Genomic DNA, 18,697 nt, shown 5'->3' on the forward strand with positions numbered 1-18,697 from the left:
TCAGCCACACGGCCTCAACTAGTTCGAGTTCTGTAATTTTTCCATATAATATATTTGATTCAGTATTTTGCAACAACTCTTGTTCGTGCGAAGTAACTAATAAAAAGGAAAACAAAATTATATTTGTCTTTTGAGTATTTAATGTCGTCTTGAATGAATCAAATTTTTTAAGCGTGTGACATCCACACCAAAAGATATAATCAATTTAAAAAAACATTTTGTAGTCAAAAAGGACCAAAATGAAAGTAGCTGCCATTCCTAGAGGGTTTGCGTAAGGGAGATATAGGGAATCTTATTTGCCATGAATTAAGCCATAGAATGAAGCCTTGAAGTCTTTAATATTATTAGGAAAACGCCCTGTATAAATAATAAAATAACTACTCAGTATTGGAACTACTTCTGAATATCAAATTTTGCAGTTTCGATCTCAGTTTTCATGAAAAATGTTAGAGGTAGGTAAAAAAAAATTATTTTTGAAATCTCCGTACTCTAATCCACCAAGAAACGAATTTTTACTCAAATCCGTCCATTATTCTATTTTTGCCCACTTTTTATATGGAGACACAGCACTGTGCGGCCTAATGTGTATGTATGTATATCGCACATTTCTTTCTTTCTGGAATTTTCTATATTAAGTTTAACTTCTTCCGCGCGTAGGGGCTACACGCACTGAGTATATTTTGCTTTTTTAATGTTCATTAATTTTTTTACTAAAGTATAGCTTTTTATATAACAAATCCCATATAAATCCAAATGCCATACCTTGTACAAAAATTACAAAAATTTCTCAAATTTTCATCCCAATTCCAAGCGTTCGAACTAGAATTTCTAGAATTACATGATGATTGATTTTTGAACACTTTTTTCTGACATAAATTTGGCATAAATTCTAGAAGTTATAATTTTTAAACTTGGTGCACACGTTCTTCATGCTACTAGCAAGTTATGGTAAAACTTTTGGGATCAGATAAACCATACGTCCTGCCTCCCCCTTACAGCATATTTAACGTTGCCTTTGAACGATAACCTTTTTCAAAACTTCTTTAAAACTTGCTTAAACCCCTTTAGGGCCGTTGAACCTACCAAGTAACCATTAACTTTAGAGCTCACTTTATATTTAAAGGTTGGATTACAAATAAAGCTATGTCTTAAGTTAAGCATTTCTATTATCGGCTTTTGACGTGTGCATGTTTCTTGGTTGTAGACCAATTTAAAACCGATAATAAAACGCTGTACTTTAGACACAGTCAAACATTTTAATGCAACCCTTAGTCTAGCACCCATATTGTGATACCTATTTCAACTACCTAATTGCCATAATTCAAGTTGAATTTGCTTTGTTTTTAACAAGTGGCAACCCTACTAAATGAAATAAAGCCTTTAAAACGCATTTCGATTGATACCAATCTCCTCAAAAATAGCTCAAATAAATATTCAAACTAAAGATTTCTTAGCACTCTTTTGTTTCGACATTTCAAACAGGTGGCAATCCTTACGAAAATCTAAAAATTTATTGCACATCATTAACAAAAAATGTAAGGTAGTAAATTTTAAAAAGGTGACAACCCCACTAAAAAATAAAAGCTTACTGCACATCCGGGGACCGTATCCTTCCACTTCGTACCCCATTTTTAGTCCAGCTAACTGTGAATATATTATAATTTTTAAAATGGTGGCAGCCCTACTAAAAAAAATAATACATTGTTTGACATCTAAAGGGCAAGCACATTCATTTGACACCACATTTTCTGTAATCCAACGAACGGTGCGGATCTTATAATTTTTTAGATAGATGACAACCCTATAGAAATCTCAGGCCTAAAGATAAAGATATTAAAAAATGTTGACACATCCGTTCAGTAGTTTTCGAGATTAACGTGATCAATAAATCCCGAATTTCTACGTGTAATTCGCATAAAATGTTAAATTTTGGAAAAATGAACAAAAACTGTTATTACTCTAATAAAATCTAATTATTATTAAGCATTTTTTTATTATTAGTTCGCGTCAGCACTTGTCAGCTTGCTAGTTCTACTCCACAGAACACAAAAATATTGTTTAGTATTTTTCTTTAAATGCGCATTATAAACACATTAAAAAACAGCACCAATTCTGACAAAACAGTTGTTTGGAAATTGTCTTAGTTGACATATGTGTTACAGGAGCTCAAATGTGCTCATAAACCGTGATTTTTGTACTTTTAGGTTGGAATATTTCGAAAATCTGACATGATTGGGCTATTCTGGGGTCAGCACGTCAAATACCTTCGGAAAAGTATAGTCCGATTCTTGGTTAGGAAACCTTGTTGGCCTGTGTTATGGGTCTGATCATAGAGGTATAAATCCGGAGTATTCCCTTTGGTGACAGACCCCACGTTTTGCCAAATACCTGTTTACATTGCCAACATGCTGCCAAGGCTTTGGAGGTCTTGTGTTCCACGCAAGATTTCCACGATAGTTTTGTATCCAGAATTACTCCTTGATACTTCACTTCGGGAGAAGTCTGAATTGTGCCTCCTTTAAGTGTGAGGTGAATGAGACCATCCAACCTTCTCATAGTGAAGAGCACAACACTAATATTCGTTAGGTTAGCGGTGAGTCCATTTCTATCAAACCAAGTATCCATCATATTTAGTATTGTCTGCGCTTTCTTGCAAACAGCCAGCAAAGATGGGCCCGTGACTAGACAGGCCACATCGTGCGCATAGGCTTGAGCACAGAGATCAGAGTCATTAAGAGTGACAAGAAGAAAATCAATTACCACCACCATAGCAAAGGGTAAAGCACACCACCTTGACGGCAGTTCATATTAGCTCCGTACATGACATATTGAACTCCTTCCGCACGAATCTTGATGACCCGCTGCGCAAGCATTGATCGAATGCAGTTTACCAGTACAGAATACATCTTCAACCAGATTTTGTAAAGCCGTCTCACAGGATTCTCCGCCTTATAGGCATGTTGATGCAAAGACAGAGGATGTGATGAGAGCACCTCCCTACGAATGCCCAACTCCACCAATCTTTCCAGACGTTTTAGCACGAAGGATGTCATGCTAATAGGCCTGTAGCTTCTGGTGATAGTATAGCCATCCTTACGAATGTTAGGTATAAAGGTAGGTAAGTACAGGTAGAATGCCATACGAACCGGGCGATTTGAAACTGTCAAAAGACTCAATAGCCTATCTTATGGCATCTTCATTCGCCACAGCTCTGGTAATAATCTAGTTGTACCTTATCACAGAAGTTCTCGCATTCACTCCCTCTCCACTCGGGGAAGCACTTAGTCAATAAAATTACATGTGCGGCGTTGGCACATAACTAGAGAGGGTATTCGCTTAACAAACCCGAGGACCCTGGTTCGAATCGCAGCTGGCGCAAATTTTATTTTTTATTTTTTAAAAGTGACTATTCGCGTTTTACACTCGTTCGGGTACAAAGGGGAACAATTAGTGTCTTCATAGAACATGCTCGAACAAAACCGAACAGTTCAGTCTATATAAAGGGATCAAAACTGGTATTAGTTGCATGTTCCTTTGCGCTTGGTCCCGCAGTCATCCCTAATTGGGCGAATTTTTTTGAAGGTGTATAGAAAAAAGTTAAACCATCCTAATGTAAATACGTACATGCATATCGTCACTAGACACGAGTAAAGACGCGTGGAAAGAAATTTACGGAAAAAAGAGGCGTAAAGATGCATCTTTCTCCATAACATAGTAGATTCATACCTGGCCAAGGACCGCCACTTCAGCATCATTCCCAAAAACTCTTTGGAGAATTTGTATACTGTTATACCCGAAAACATAGTTGACCGCAAAAATAAACTTACGACCCCTTCTTCGCCGTCAACTATTTTCAGAGTCTTTCTATGCCAAAGCTTTTTTTACGCATTTTGCGCCGTCAACTTGTGAGCTAGCGTCTTTGTTTGTGTGTAGTTTTTCAGATTCTCCCCAGAATTGAAGAATATAGAAAATAAGAAGACTAGAATTTTGCAATCGGTAAATATTTAACTGAGCCGCCACACGGTGTCGCCTAAGGGCAAACATCGAAAAAATTCTTGTCTGCAATGTGAACGTGTTTGGTATACTGTTTTATTTTAATGACAGCATAACCACTTCGACCATAAGTTGTTCGCGGAAATAAATATCAAAATTAGATTCATTGAAATTAAATGTTGGTTTGAGGTTTTTTTTTTTTTTTATTTTATTTAATAGAGGGTTAGTTTTTTTAAGAGTTGCAAAAAATTGAATTAAAATTTTTTTATAAGTTAAATGAATTATTAAGAGATGGATATCAATCGAAATGTGTATAAAAAAGGTTTATTTCTTAACTACGTGTAGAGGATTTCCATCTGTTTAAAAAATCAAACTCAAGGAATTAGATAATTGAAATAGATAGGTATTAGATAATTGGAATTAGATAATTGAAATAGATAGGTATCACCATATGGGAGTCAGACGAAAGAGGTTTAGGAAGGTTTTAGCTTGCGAATATTAAGAAGAGGGTTGCCACCTGTTCGTAAGGTCAATTTTAGTTAAACTAAAATAACAACTGTGTCAAAGCAAAACATCGTATTTGTTATTTTATTACAAATACATACATTGTCAACTGAACTTGAAATTTGGTATTCAGACATAGGTATCTATGGGAGGTGTGCAGAGTAAAGTATATATAAATAAGTTTGTAAAAAAGGATTATACATACATATATGTATTCATCTATTAGCCCAGCAAACATTTGAAGTCATAAATGAGTCTTTAAGGAGTCCTATTTCGGAGCCATCACGCTCATAATGAGCTCATTTAAGAGTCTGATATGACGGTTTTTCCCTTCCTCCGAAGGTCGACTTATTAGAGCTTAAATTCATACATCAAATGAGCCTCAATATGAGTCATATTGGACTCTTACTGGCCTCATATACGGCTCATTTTGGACTCTTTTAAAACGATCTTTGGCCTCATATATGAAACATTTCAGACTATTTTTAAGGCTCGTATCGGCCTCATAAATTACTACATTCGGACTCTCATTTTAGGTTTTTCTTTGAGTCTTATTGAACGCACTATATTTGCAAAGGCATTCAGCAAAAGTTCCTTTCAAATAACATACATACATACTTACGTGCATATACACATTCCAACATGCATTCAATAGTCGCAGATACAGCTAAATTTTGTTCAGTTTTTGTTTTCTAATTCTTTTCAATTTCTGTATAAATAAGTTTAGATATAAATTTCAAATCTTTATTGTTTTTATATTGGCACAAGGTGCTGGCTCATAACTTGGATCATATATGGATCCTAAAAATTCATATAAGAGTAAACAATTTTTTTTTTTTGAAACTCATATTTCTTACCTACATAGGACTCCTTTCGGACTCATATATTCTGAACGCTCAGAATATGTTTGTGGGGAGATATTTAAAACTGTTGTTTTTTTGAAACCTTACCATCTTTGGATTATTTTGAAATGGAAAGATTAAATCGTTTTTTAATCCCGCGATGCTGTTAAACGAAAAAGGTCCCTGCAAAAATCGCGACTACTCCATGCATGCGTGTAAAGAGTACTCCCTAAGGACTAAGGGGTACTCCAAAATTAACCACAATTCATATAAAAAATATGGTCCAATTAACATTGCGATGTCCTAGGGCAGGACCATATACTCCATCCCTGCATTACATCAGAGTAGCACAAAACTACTCCAACATATTAAGAATGGCATTGTTGTTATATTTTTTCGTTTGTACACGCTTTTGTTCTTCACTTCTCAAATGCTTTTTCAAAATGAATAAAAACCAAGACAAAAATTAAAAATTACATGTTGCCTCTGACGGCATTCGAACCCGAACATGCTGGGAGCTAAGAACTAACAGCGAGCATCTCTACACGTTCAGCTACAGCCAGACATGCAAATGTGCTTTCAAATGCTCAACTTCAATCACGTTTCGTTAAAACACGAGCAGTGATCGGATAACAAACAATATGCTGGCGCAGAGACACGAGTTGGTCCGCTACAGCATGACAGAGGAACACTTTTGTAAGTACTCCAATTTACCACAAATAGACTACATGGTCCAACGATTTTTGCAGGGGTTCATTCATAATGAATAAAACTCCTTCCGAATTAAGCATTCTACCAGAAAAGTGCAGCCCTAATATTAATAATGGAACAAGATTTGTAGTACAAGTGGTGATCAATATATATTAGTTAAAGCACGATAAAGCTAAAAGTATAGCTCATAAGGATGCTTTAATGTAAACCAAGAAAATAGTTTGTCTCCTTTAAATTATACTGAACTGAATATTTTAGTGGCCCACGAGCATTCGATAGTGCAAAAAAATAGAACCATTCGATAGTACCATCGATAGTTTTACAGCTCTATCGGACACCAAATTTGGTGCCACACTTTCGATTGGCTTAAATTTTTTTATGGGTTCTATACATGAAATAAGCTAACACGCGTCCTAGGATTTTTTTTTTGCTTTTTTCTTTGGAGATATGATATGGTCAAAGCTTGCATTTTTTCGCGATTTTTTTGAACCACTTTTTTATAGAGAACTAGCAGAGCACCCGACGTCGTTCGGGGTAATTAAATCAAAATATAAAATAGCAATACAAATATTCGGATCAGCATAAATTAGAGGAGAAAAACTATTTTCTTTCTTTTTAAATTATGCCATCCTTATAAGCCATATTTTAAGATTTATCGTACTTAAACTAACATATATTGATCACCACTTTCTGTACTAAAAATCTCGTTCGATTATTAATATTATCTGGATTAAGGTAACGATAGAATTTTTAAATTAAAATTAGTCCACTATGGTACATACCGTTTAGATTCATATTCGCTTAGCTGTTTTAGGGCCGGTTACTCAATGTCTGGTTAACACTAATCTGCGGTTAAACATCGTTGTCGACCTCTTCGACTCCATGCATACAACAGGGAGTCGGTAACAACGATAACTATGTTTAACCGGAGATTAGTGTTAACCAAACATTGCGTAACCGGCCCTTAGTATAGCTGAATTTTTCCTGTAGAATGCTTATTTCAGAAAAAGGTTTATTCATTATACATGCACATGTTTCGTTTAACAGCATTGCGGGATCAATAAAATGATTTAATCTTTCCATTTCAAGATGGTCTAAAGACTGTAAAGTTTCAAAAAACAGTTTTACATATCCGTTCACAATACAGTAATAATAGGATGGCGCTTACACATATGTTAGTGTTTGGCCGAACTTCTCCTCCGACTTGTGGTGTGCGCCTTGATGTTATCACACAAAGCGGAGGGACCTACAGTTTTACGCCGACTCCGAACGGCGATTTATTTTTATGAGAAGCGGTTTTCATGGCAGAAATACACTCAGAGGTATGACATTGCCTGCCGAGGGAGGACCGCTTTTGAGAAAAAACCTTTTTCTATATTTTTTTTGCGATGTTGCTTTGACCAAGGCTTTAACCCAGGTGCTGATGAGTGAATGCGCGCACTGCTTACCACTATACCACAGAGGCCGACTGGTTCCCAATTTATGGCTGGTTAAAAATTCCACACCTGTGGGATTTGACACGCCCCCTTTTATTAACACATTAATATATATCTTACTATAAACACCTACCAAAGATATGTCTGCATACCAAATTTCAATTTCATGTGACTAATGATTTTAAAGTTATAGCTGATAAAAACTTCCACGCCTACGGGATGTGCCACGCCTCCTTTTAAAAACTCACTTATATATATCATTTTATAAGCGCCTACCATATGTATACCTGCATACCAAATTTCAAGCTCGTGGGGCTTATGATTCCGAAGTTATAGCTGATAAAAACTTCCACGCCTACGGGATGTGCCACGCCTCCTTTTAAAAACTCACTTATATATATCATTTTATAAGCGCCTACCATATGTATACCTGCATACCAAATTTCAAGCTCGTGGGGCTTATGATTCCGAAGTTATAGCTGATAAAAACTTCCACGCCTACGGGATGTGCCACGCCTCCTTTTAAAAACTCACTTATATATATCATTTTATAAGCGCCTACCATATGTATACCTGCATACCAAATTTCAAGCTCGTGGGGCTTATGATTCCGAAGTTATAGCTGATAAAAAATTCCACGCCTATGGGATGTGCCACGCCCCCATTTACAAACTCATTTATTTTCAGCCTACTATAAGCACCTACCATAGCTAAGCCTGCATACCAAAGTTAAAGTTCTGGTGACTTATGCTTTCGAATTTATAGCTGATAAAAAATTCCACCACTACGGGATGTGCCACGCCTCCTTTTATAAACTCATTCATATACACCTTACTAAAAGCACCTACCATAGCTGTGCCTGCATACCAAATTTAAAGTTTGTGGGGCTTATGGTTCCCAAGTTAGAGCTGATAAAAAATTTCACGGCTATGGGATGTGCCACGCCCCTTTTACCAACACATTTATTTATACCATACTATAAGCACCTATCATATATATGACTGTATACCAAATTTCAAGTTCATGTGACTTATAGTTCCGAAGTTATGGCCCATTTTTTTATCCTATTATAGGTCCAGGTGTCATGGCAATACTATGTCAAATTTTGTTCGATTCTGTTCGTCCGTTTAGGCTGCAACCTGGCACATACATACATACATACATACATACTTTCACAAAACTATAGTAGATATATCGTTCTCTTAGCGTAAAATAATGTTAAGAGATATCTCGGCCACAGAGCCACCTATCGTGTAAGTTTTAAGTCCAAATATTTCTTTAAAATTTGCTAAATTGTTTTCTAAATATGAGCCAAATCAGGAAGTACATGTAATTTTTAGGAATATCCTGACCCCAGCAAATTTTTGGTAGGAGTATTTCCTTTCAAGATACTGACATATGTTCCAAATATGAACCAAATCGGGCTAGCCGTTCAGTAGTTTAGTGACATTTAATGTACAGAAAACTCAATGAAATTGTGAAATCGTGATGTCTCAGCGTTCTTCATTTGGCGGCAACAACAAAAAATTTAAGTTTTTTTTAAATCGAAAAACCTTCCACACAGAAGGTCCAAAAAAGTACTTTTTACAGAATTGAAATCGGTTCAGCCGTTTGGTCAGGCATCGCGGAAAAACATTTCATTTTTATATATATAGATTAAACAAGGATTACGATGGTATAACTTTAAATTCCTAATTTACTGGTCTTCCATATTCAAAACAACTTCAAAAAATTCAACTGTTAAAAGCCAAGTTAGCTTTAGGACAATCTTGACCACCTTATAAATAGAAATGTTAAGCCCGTTTCTTAGCTTTAAAATGACGTTAAGATGAAGCCTCTACGATCAGCGGAACCCGAGATATAACGATTTGAAGTACATGATTAGTCAAAATCACGAAAAAATGCAAACTTTGACAGATCATATCTCCGAAGAAAAAAATTCCTCGAACACGTGTTAGCTTATTTCATGTATACAAAAAAATTTGAAGCGAATCGGAGACATGACATAATTTTTTTACGAAATCCCTCCGACTTAAAAAAGAATGGCTCACCTACATATGCAAATGCCACAAGAACCCAAATTTTCAACTTCAAACTGCATTTACAGGGAAAGTTATCCAAAAAGAAATTGTATTTTGAATTATGCGTCATCAATTTTACTAAGACCGATAAAACCTTAAATGTGCACCTGAACTATTACCTACTTAAAGAAGCAGTTGTAATCAATTGTTTGACAACGAAATACTCAGATTTTTATGACCACTGACCGTACATTCGATGGTCGATTAGATTACAATTAATGGTAATGGAAATTTGATAAAAATAATATCTTGTGTGGAAATTGTAAAACCATATTTTACCTTCTCGGTATTAGATAGAGAAGCAAAGCGAATGGGCCAGGTGGGGACCGAGGACAAAACGAAATATCTCCTGTCATCGCACCAGTAGTCAGAGCATAAGCGTATTGGCCTCCACAGTTACATGTGTGAAAAAGGAGACGACTTCGTTTATTTGGGAACCAGCATTAACAACGATTATAAAGAATCTGTTCGAATAGATCTCCAGTGCAAAATAGACAGCAGCAACTTGCAAGAGAGTAACGAACGATTATCTCTCAAATTGGAAAATATCCAAAAAGTACGCGAACGAAAAATTTGCAAAAACTTGCAAGTTTTAAGTACAGCTGATCGATATTTTGTTTACATACAAAAGCAGGAAACTCAAAACATGAAAAGAATATAAATTTAATATTCGTCTTGAGTTATCTGCTAAGCAAACGTAAGTAAAAATGAGTATTTGCTTTATTTCGAAGCAGTTGCAGTTCTAATGTGGCATTTTAAACATAACAAGTAAGAAAGTCTAAGTTCGGGCGGAGCCGAACATTAAATACCCGGCGCAAGTATTAAATATATGTTTTTTTCACTTTTCCGAAAACTAACGCTAGATGGTAAGCGGGGGTGTATCAATTTTGAGTAAATTAGCGTCCTTAAATTTCGAAATGTTCCAGTTTCAAGCATTTCTGAAATTTACCGATATATGAAAAGCGACCGTAATTTTAGTCGGATTTCAATAATTTTCAACGGTTTGCTTTTATAACCATACCGAGTTTGGTACAAATTGGTATAACGGTTACGATATACATGTGATCATAAGTGGGCGGTGCCACATCCATTTTCCTAAATTTTACAATAAACGTATTTCTTGGTAAGGAATTGTGGCAAACATCAATTTTGAATAAATTAGCTTTAATATTTACTGATTCATCGAAGATTTTGTATTTCTCTAAATTACCGTTATATGGGATGAGGGCGTGGTTATTGTCCGATTTTTTAAATTTTCGGCCATTTAGTATGTTGTACCAAGGCCCAACAACTGTGCCAAGTTTGGAAGAAATTGGCGCAGCGGTTACCAAGATATGCAAATGTAACCCATAAGTGGGCGTGGCTACGCCCGTTTCCCAAAAATTTATAATATTCTTATTTTTCGTCTAAAAATTATTGTAAATAAATAGTAGTTACTAAAATATCGCAGTTTTCGTATTTCTGAAAATTACCGTTATATGGGAAGTGGGCGTGGTTACTGTCCGATTTCGCCCATTTTCAATACCAACCTACCTTGGATTAACGGAAACCTACATACCAAATTTCGTTGAGATATCTCAACTTTTGCTCGAGTTATTGTGTACACGGACGGACGGACAAACAGACATGGCTTAATCGACTTCTCTATTCACTCTGAGCATTTATGTATACATTTGTCTATATCTATCTCGATTCGTTTTGGTTGTTACAAATCACTATACCCTTGTGCACAAGTGAGCTCGGGTATAAAAATCAAAATAAATTTTCATAAATTGAAAGCAGATGACTTTGATCAACTGTTTTTCTTACGGGCTAATTGCTACTGGTAAAAATTTTTCAACTTCTCCTCCAAGTCAACTGTCACCTTGCGCTCTCAATCTCCCCTACTTTGCAAGCTTTTTGTGTACGCGAACGCCAGAACCTGATAATTTGCAATAATTATCAGCTTGTCGAACAGACTAAATGTCAGCCTTGAGATCCAAGTGAGAATCACTCTCGCAAACAAGTGCTACTTTTGAACTGAGTAGCCAATTGAGAAGTAAAGTCCCCTCTCGTCGTACAAAAATCACACTCTATAAGTCGCTCATCATGCCTGTGCTGGTATGTGATGCGGAGGCATGGACAATGAAAACATCTGATTAAGCGGCTCTTGGAGTTTTAGATTGAAAGATTCGATTTAAAGCTGAGCTGTATGAGCTTTAAATATAACGATATACACTCAAAAAAAAACTTCTCTTAATTGAAGGAAAACAGCAATCAAAANCCTCTATAAGTCGCTCATCATGCCTGTGCTGGTATGTGATGCGGAGGCATGGACAATGAAACCATCTGATTAAGCGGCTCTTGGAGTTTTAGATTGAAAGATTCGATTTAAAGCTGAGCTGTATGAGCTTTAAATATAACGATATACACTCAAAAAAAAACTTCTCTTAATTGAAGGAAAACAGCAATCAAAATAAAGAAAAATGGGAACGAAATAGCACTAAAGAAGTTTTATCCTCTTTTCATGCCCAGCATTTCTTCAAAGTGATAGATTACATCCACGGTGCCATATTTTCGTGTATGTACGTTTTTACACATTCCAAAGAAAAATTTCTCATTCGGGAGAATTTTCTACTCATTCGGAAGAATTTTCGACATTAAAGTAAGGAAAGTTTTTCTTTGATCCAGAGATGGATTTTTGGTTCAGTGTAGACATAGCGGCTCCGCTGGCCAGGTCATGTCGTTCAAATGGACAGAAACGCTACAGCTCTGAAAGTATCTGCTAACAGAGGAAGAGGAAGGCCTTCTCTGGTCTCTGGAAAGACCAGGTGGAGAAGGAATGGCTTTACTTGGCATTTCCAATTGCCGTCAGTTGGCACAGAAGAGAAACGACTGGTGTGCTGTTTTGAACTCGGCCAAAACCGCTGAGGCGCTTACAGCGCCAAGAAAGAAGATGTTCTTAAAAAATCTTCTCCATTCTCTCTCACATTTGCCTAATTTGAACAGGAAATAAACAAAAACTTCCATATTTAGTACTTGATTTTTCTTCTCCTGGGTATTAAATAATCCGCTACTTTGTGGTTGATTTGTTGACGGCTATCGCGGGGTGCAATCAACCCATTTATACTCCCGTTGTTGTTATAGACATGTCTAAATGTATGGTCTCTGATATTTCGTGGTATGATAAGATGAACGGTGTACATATCGTATACTTTGCAGCGGGAGTTCAATTCATTTGTAAGTAAAAAGAACATGAAACAAGTCGGTGTAGTTAAGTGGTCAGCGAAGATATTTATTGCTCTTCTTTGCGTGACAAAGTGTTTTAACGAAGTTCAAGGACAATATGGCCAGAATGCTGGCGCATGGCAGTTTAGCTTCGAAGAAGGTGCCACCGAACTGCTCTTAACCATTTCGCAACTGACGCAGTATGTAAATGTAACAATTTTCGATGTGGATTTGAGTACGGGAAACGATTTTCATTTTGAAGTGAATTCGGATAATCCCAAATGGGTACATGTGGAAAAACGTATAGAACGCGCAGAATTCGCGGGTAATCCAGCTTCATGGCAGGGTGAAGTGCCAGTGTTGACACGCCACTTTGGCTTCACACATCTATATGTGACACTACATCCGAGCAATGGCGACGCTGTAGAACGTTCACCAGGCGATGTGACGCTTACTGTTGCGCGCAAGGAACGGTTGGATGAGAAAATATTCAGCTATACGGCCTCTGTGCTGTTGCTATTGATGTTCCTCAACTTAGGAGGCGTATTGAATTTAGAACGCTTGAAAGCGATAGTTTTGCGGCCAGTGACCGTCTCAATCGGATTTTGTACCAGTTACATTTTAATGCCTGCACTCGCTTTAGCACTCGGCTACTTGTTTCTACCAAAACAGAAGGAACTGCAGTTGGCACTCTTCTTCACAGCACTCTCGCCCAGCGGTGGCTTAGCCAATATATGCTGCCTTTTTCTGAAAGGTAATGTGAATCTATCCATTGCCACGACGACCATAAATAGCCTCATGTCGCTAGCTATGTTCCCCTTGTGGATTGTTATACTGACGCACACCATGTTCAGACATACAGAATTGGCTGTGCCATTTGCGGATCTTGCTATCGGCGCTGTGGCGCTTATCTGCGCGATCGGTTTGGGAATGCTACTACGATTTTTATTACCGAAAACCACAAATCTGATTTTTCGTTTCTTAAAACCGTTCTGTGCATGTCTCAGTTTGGCGCTTATCGGCATGACGATTGGCATAAATGCGTTTGCCTTCAAATTGCTGACTATTTGGGTGAGTACTCCATGACACCAACTATCACAGTTTGTTTATGAGTTATTTGGTTAACTTGCTTTTTGTTTTGCTACTTCACACAGATTTTCTTAGCTACTGTCTTTCTGCCTATCATTGGTTACACGCTGGCGTTCGGTATATCAAAACTACTCCGCTGTTCGGCAACGGATGCACTGACAATCTCCATTGAAACCAGTGTCTTGAATATGACGGTGCCGATAGTGCTGCTGCAACGTACTTTCGACGAAGTTAGAGCCGACATGTCCCTTATTGTGCCCATTACGGCGGCGCTACTGTCACTGATCATGATGCTTGTCATTTATGCGATTCGTCGTTTCTTTGGTTGGAATAACAATGTAGATGATGATGCTTTTGAATCTAAGGTGGAATTGGTAGATAATGTATCGAGCGAATTTAAAGATAGTAGCCCAGTTACAACCATCAAAGTCGCGCATTTAAACACCCTCAACTAAATGTTGTTGCATTTTATATATACATACACTCCAAAAAATCCGTTTAAAAATGTGACTATAATCCGAGCATACTTTTGTTTATTTTTAAATTTTTTGGTAAATTTACACGATGAATATGTATTTTTCTCATTTACATATTTTTGTGTGTAAAAATCCTTTCTGTTAGCGGCTTTACACAAGTCAACGGGTGAAATCAAACAGCAGATGTGTATTTTGTGGCTTGTACACACTTTCGTAGTAAATTTATGCACACCACAGCAGCTATATTACACTCCGAAAAATCCGAAATTTAAACAAACTATTCTTTGAATAATCGAGCATGTAATTTCGCGAACAATAAGGTAGGAAATCAGTAACCTACCTTTTAGCTAGGAAATCTAAACATTTTTTTTTAGAGTGTGTGTATAGCTATAGCGCTACTCAGTTTTGGCATGGCAATTTTTTTTAGTATCACCCTAAGCAAATATTTAGCCAACAAAAATGAGTAGTCCACTTGCAAAGTGCGCTATGTAAATTTTTTTAGAATTTTAATTTTTGTTGGGTAACGTACCAGTATTTAAAGTAGTTCCATGTCCACTAACAACAAGGTGCAAAATCTTTCTATATTCTGAAAAAAATATCATCAAATGTTAACTACTCTTGCGAAAGTCGCTATAATATGTATGTACTTATTTATACACTTTCAAGTTTCCATCTTCGTATGAACTTAGAAAACTGCAAGAAAACGTGGTAGTTTCGGTGCTTAGTGGAAGAGGTCGTAAAAAAGAAGCAGACCAATCTTCATGGAGGAGAGAACGCGAAAAGCTAAAAAAGATCGCTATGTAAAAGTTACTGTTTCAAGACTTACTATATTAAATTTTTTAATATAAAATTTCCAAAAACTACCATACTGCAATTTTATTTTTTAATGTTATTAGGCTCTCATTTATCCAAATTTTCAGGTAATAAAAAAAAAATACAGTTTGGATGTTACTTGTTGTCGTAGTTTTTTTTTTAATTTATGCCTTACTTCTATAAAATCACATAACGCTGCTTGCAAGTGGACTACTCAAATTACAATCGATTTTCAACGATAATTGAAAAATTAACACCAAAATCTAAAATAAATAGCAAAAAAAAAACATAAAAAATCAGGATTTAAAGCACGGATTCTTACAGCTGATTTATCAGGACTGGCATAGTTGAATTGTCACACTCGCTTTCTTACCTCATTGTAATGTCATACTTATATGTTATGTACGTAGCATATGTGACCTAAAATACTTTAAAGCAATCAATCCTCTGTCTATCGGTCACATTAGCACGAGTGTTCTTTAAACGCTCGCAAAATTTATTATTATTAATTTTTATGTTTGCCCATACGAAAAGTATTCAGGGTGAATCACACAACGGCAAACAAAGCGCTCAACAAAGCTTTCTGAGAAATTTTTTTAACAAAAGAGATACATATACACTAGGCGACAAATGAAAGTGTACACCTGTTCCAATATAATATTCACAATTGTTTTCATGAAAAATTATTCGCAATAATTATTCATGAAAATATAGTTCATTCTATAAAATAAACCATATAAATCAAAGATTCACACTCTATATAAAGTTCACAAAAGTTAAAAAAAATTCTCAACTTTTCATTCAGAATTTCTAGAAAATTTTCGAGTATGCATGCAGTTTTATAGCCCATTTAATTTTATTCTAATGAAGTGCAAATTGCAACCTGCTAAAAAATCGCGTTCAGTTTTGGGATTTTTTTTTGAGACTGCTTTTGCGTTTTTTTTTTTTTTTTTATATAACTCGACGCTTCGAAACTACTATACTAAGTTTGCCTTAATCTCTATCCTGCAGGGAAACCGCGGACTAGTGAATCAAATTTCTAGTTCCGTACTAGTTCTTTATCGCCAAAAAGGAACTAGAAATCGATATCTAAAGTGACGAATTTGGAAATGGTTCGGAACTATAGAAAAAGGGATGCAGAACAAACTAGATCTTATGTGTCGAATTTAGAACAAGTTCAGAACTATCGAATGAGGGATGCAGCGGGGGGCTTGTTTACTTTACATAGATATGTGTTCGGCGGCTTTTTCGTTCAAATACGCTTCTATTCTGTGCTTCGCAGATGCTATTTCATAGTTTGGTAATACAAAACAAAGCTTTGTGTTAACATATTAACATCTGGGGGCCGTCTGGTAGAGGTGCAAAACTATCGATGGCGCTATCGATAGTATCGATGTTTTTTATTTTTCCCTACTATCGATTGTTTTTTGGTCCTATCGATAGTCCGACAGACATGTGATTCAGTATTTATTTTAGTTTTATTTCTTCTTTTCTTTTCATTTCTCTTAAACATCCAAGTTGAACTAAAAATTTGGTTGCTACTTTTTTAAAAGAGTAATGTCAAATTTCGAAAATGACGGAAAACCTTGCATCTCTTAAAATACCGCTAAAAAACTGATACAAATTAATTTATACAAAAACTTTCAATATTATCTACGCACCACTATTTACTATTTAAGAAGAGGTAAATAAAAACCATTACTTCTCAGATAAAAAATGGGTTCTTCTTCTAAAATTGAAATTTACTTGACGAATGCCTTATATATGACGGAGGATATCTAAAACCACAAATATAAAATTTCAGTATGCCCAATTTTTTTCCATTTCAATTCATTTCAAATTTTCAATAACTTTACTTCTAACTTAACGGTTAAACAATTAAAAAAAGTGTAGAGTAGTTTACAAGAATATCCAAACGTAGTTTCGAAATATATTCTTAAGGAAATCTTCATACGAAAATTGAGCCAAAACCATATAAATACGATACTATCGACGATATATCGATAGTTTTGAAAATAATATCGAAAACTATCGATGGTCTGACTATCGATAGTTTTGCACCTCTACCGTCTGGAATCTAACCAATAATAGCGAACACCTCTGCAAAGTCAGCTACAGCCAAAGGTATGTAAACGTACATTTCTTACAATCATTCAAACAAATTTAATTTCATATTTGAAAAAATGTTTCTTTGAAAATAATGTAAAATCGCACACGGAAGAACCGAAAAGATTGAAAAATCATGATACCTTTTTCTTTCGTCTGTCGATTTTAGAACTGGTTCGGAACTATAGAATTTAGGACTAGTTCGGGACTATCGAAAAAGGGATGCAGCGGGGGGCAATTGACACTTCCTAGGAGACCGCCATGTTAAATTCGCCAGTTGCTTGCATGCAAAAGAGATTTATGGCGAACCAGTACTGGGTCTAAATGTACTAGAAGCGCCCCAGTTCAGAACTAGAGATTTTCCCCACAGGGTAATGACCTAGCATGGTATGGTTAGGAGGTGTCAATATGGTAAAATGTGCAAAAAATTCTCAAAATTGAATAGGCTGCAAAGCTGCATACTCGCAATCTTTATAGTAGTTCTGAATAAAAAGTTTAACATTTTGATAAATATTTTTGAATTTTTGGGAACTTTATATAAAGAGTGAATATCGTCGTTTAAAGTACAAAACCGCGTATCAACAAAATGCAAAACCGCTTATGAAGATAATGCAAAACCGTGTATGTGAGGTTGCATAAATTATTTTCTAGAGAGTAAAAACACTCATATTTCAAAATGGTTATATTTTTTATAAAGCAATCGCATTTCTGGCTAGTATATATCAGAACGAATGGTTAAGGATTGAGCCAAGAGCTTGTGTGAGAAAATCCAATTTTTGGCAGCCAATGGCAGTTAAGCGGTTTTGCAGAATGACGATACGCGGTTTTGTACTTTAAACGACGATATGTTATTCATTAATTGAATTGATATTCAAAGTCGACTAAATTCCTTTCATAAAAAGTTTATCTAAAGCTAAATAAATGAAAATTTCTAAAAATTTTTATCTGGATTTGATCTCGGAAAGAAATTAAGAAATACAAACAGTGCGTGTCTGGGATCTTATCGCTGCTTAATACATAGTATATAAAAAAAGCTATTCTATTTACTAAAAGTGTATACAAATTTATAACCTACCTTTATGATATCAATCGATTTTTTAATGTGATAAATTAAAACTACCTTATACACATGTACGTACATATGTATGTATGCACACTAGCAAAATTTATTTACTATACATGAAATTAAATAAACACATCGAACTTTATCTTTCTTAAATAATTTATAATACTTTAGAAATTATGGCTTTCGAGATAAGTTATGATTTAATTTTTTTTCGCATTTCTAATAAAGTTTCTGGGTCAAAGATACATAATCATATATGAAGGAAATGTACATATGTAAATATATATGTACCTGTGTATAACTAGGGATGGCCGATATGCATCGATGCACCGAACATCGATATTTTTTTTTTAGTGTGATACATCGCTTAATT

The 18,697-nt window shown here is 35.6% G+C and overlaps 2 protein-coding genes across 3 annotated transcripts in view; one reads left to right on the top strand and one right to left on the bottom strand.

Moving 5' to 3' along the window:
• Positions 1–18,697, bottom strand: part of LOC108363233 (NIF3-like protein 1) — a 60,515-nt gene that overhangs the window by 12,141 nt on the left and 29,677 nt on the right. The gene's annotated exons all lie outside the window — the stretch shown is intronic.
• LOC108363231 (solute carrier family 10 member 6) lies at positions 12,739–14,424 on the top strand. Its single transcript, XM_017616524.1, has 2 exons — positions 12,739–13,845; positions 13,929–14,424. The coding sequence occupies exons 1-2, from the start codon at positions 12,802–12,804 to the stop codon at positions 14,316–14,318; spliced, it is 1,434 nt and encodes a 477-aa protein (XP_017472013.1). The 5' UTR covers positions 12,739–12,801; the 3' UTR covers positions 14,319–14,424.

The sequence above is a fragment of the Rhagoletis zephyria genome, unplaced genomic scaffold, assembly GCF_001687245.7.
Source record: "Rhagoletis zephyria isolate East Lansing unplaced genomic scaffold, Rhagoletis_zephyria_1.1 Rzeph_scaffold_01222, whole genome shotgun sequence".
Classification (NCBI taxonomy): domain Eukaryota; kingdom Metazoa; phylum Arthropoda; class Insecta; order Diptera; family Tephritidae; genus Rhagoletis; species Rhagoletis zephyria.

What these genes read in the sequence shown, in the direction of transcription:
- LOC108363231 (XM_017616524.1), top strand. Translation starts at nt 12,802, where the DNA reads ATGAAACAAGTCGGTGTAGTTAAGTGGTCAGCGAAGATATTTATTGCT. An exon ending in TCAAATTGCTGACTATTTGG is followed by an intron (nt 13,846 to 13,928) that starts GTGAGTACTCCA and finishes TACTTCACACAG; the next exon opens with ATTTTCTTAGCTACTGTCTT.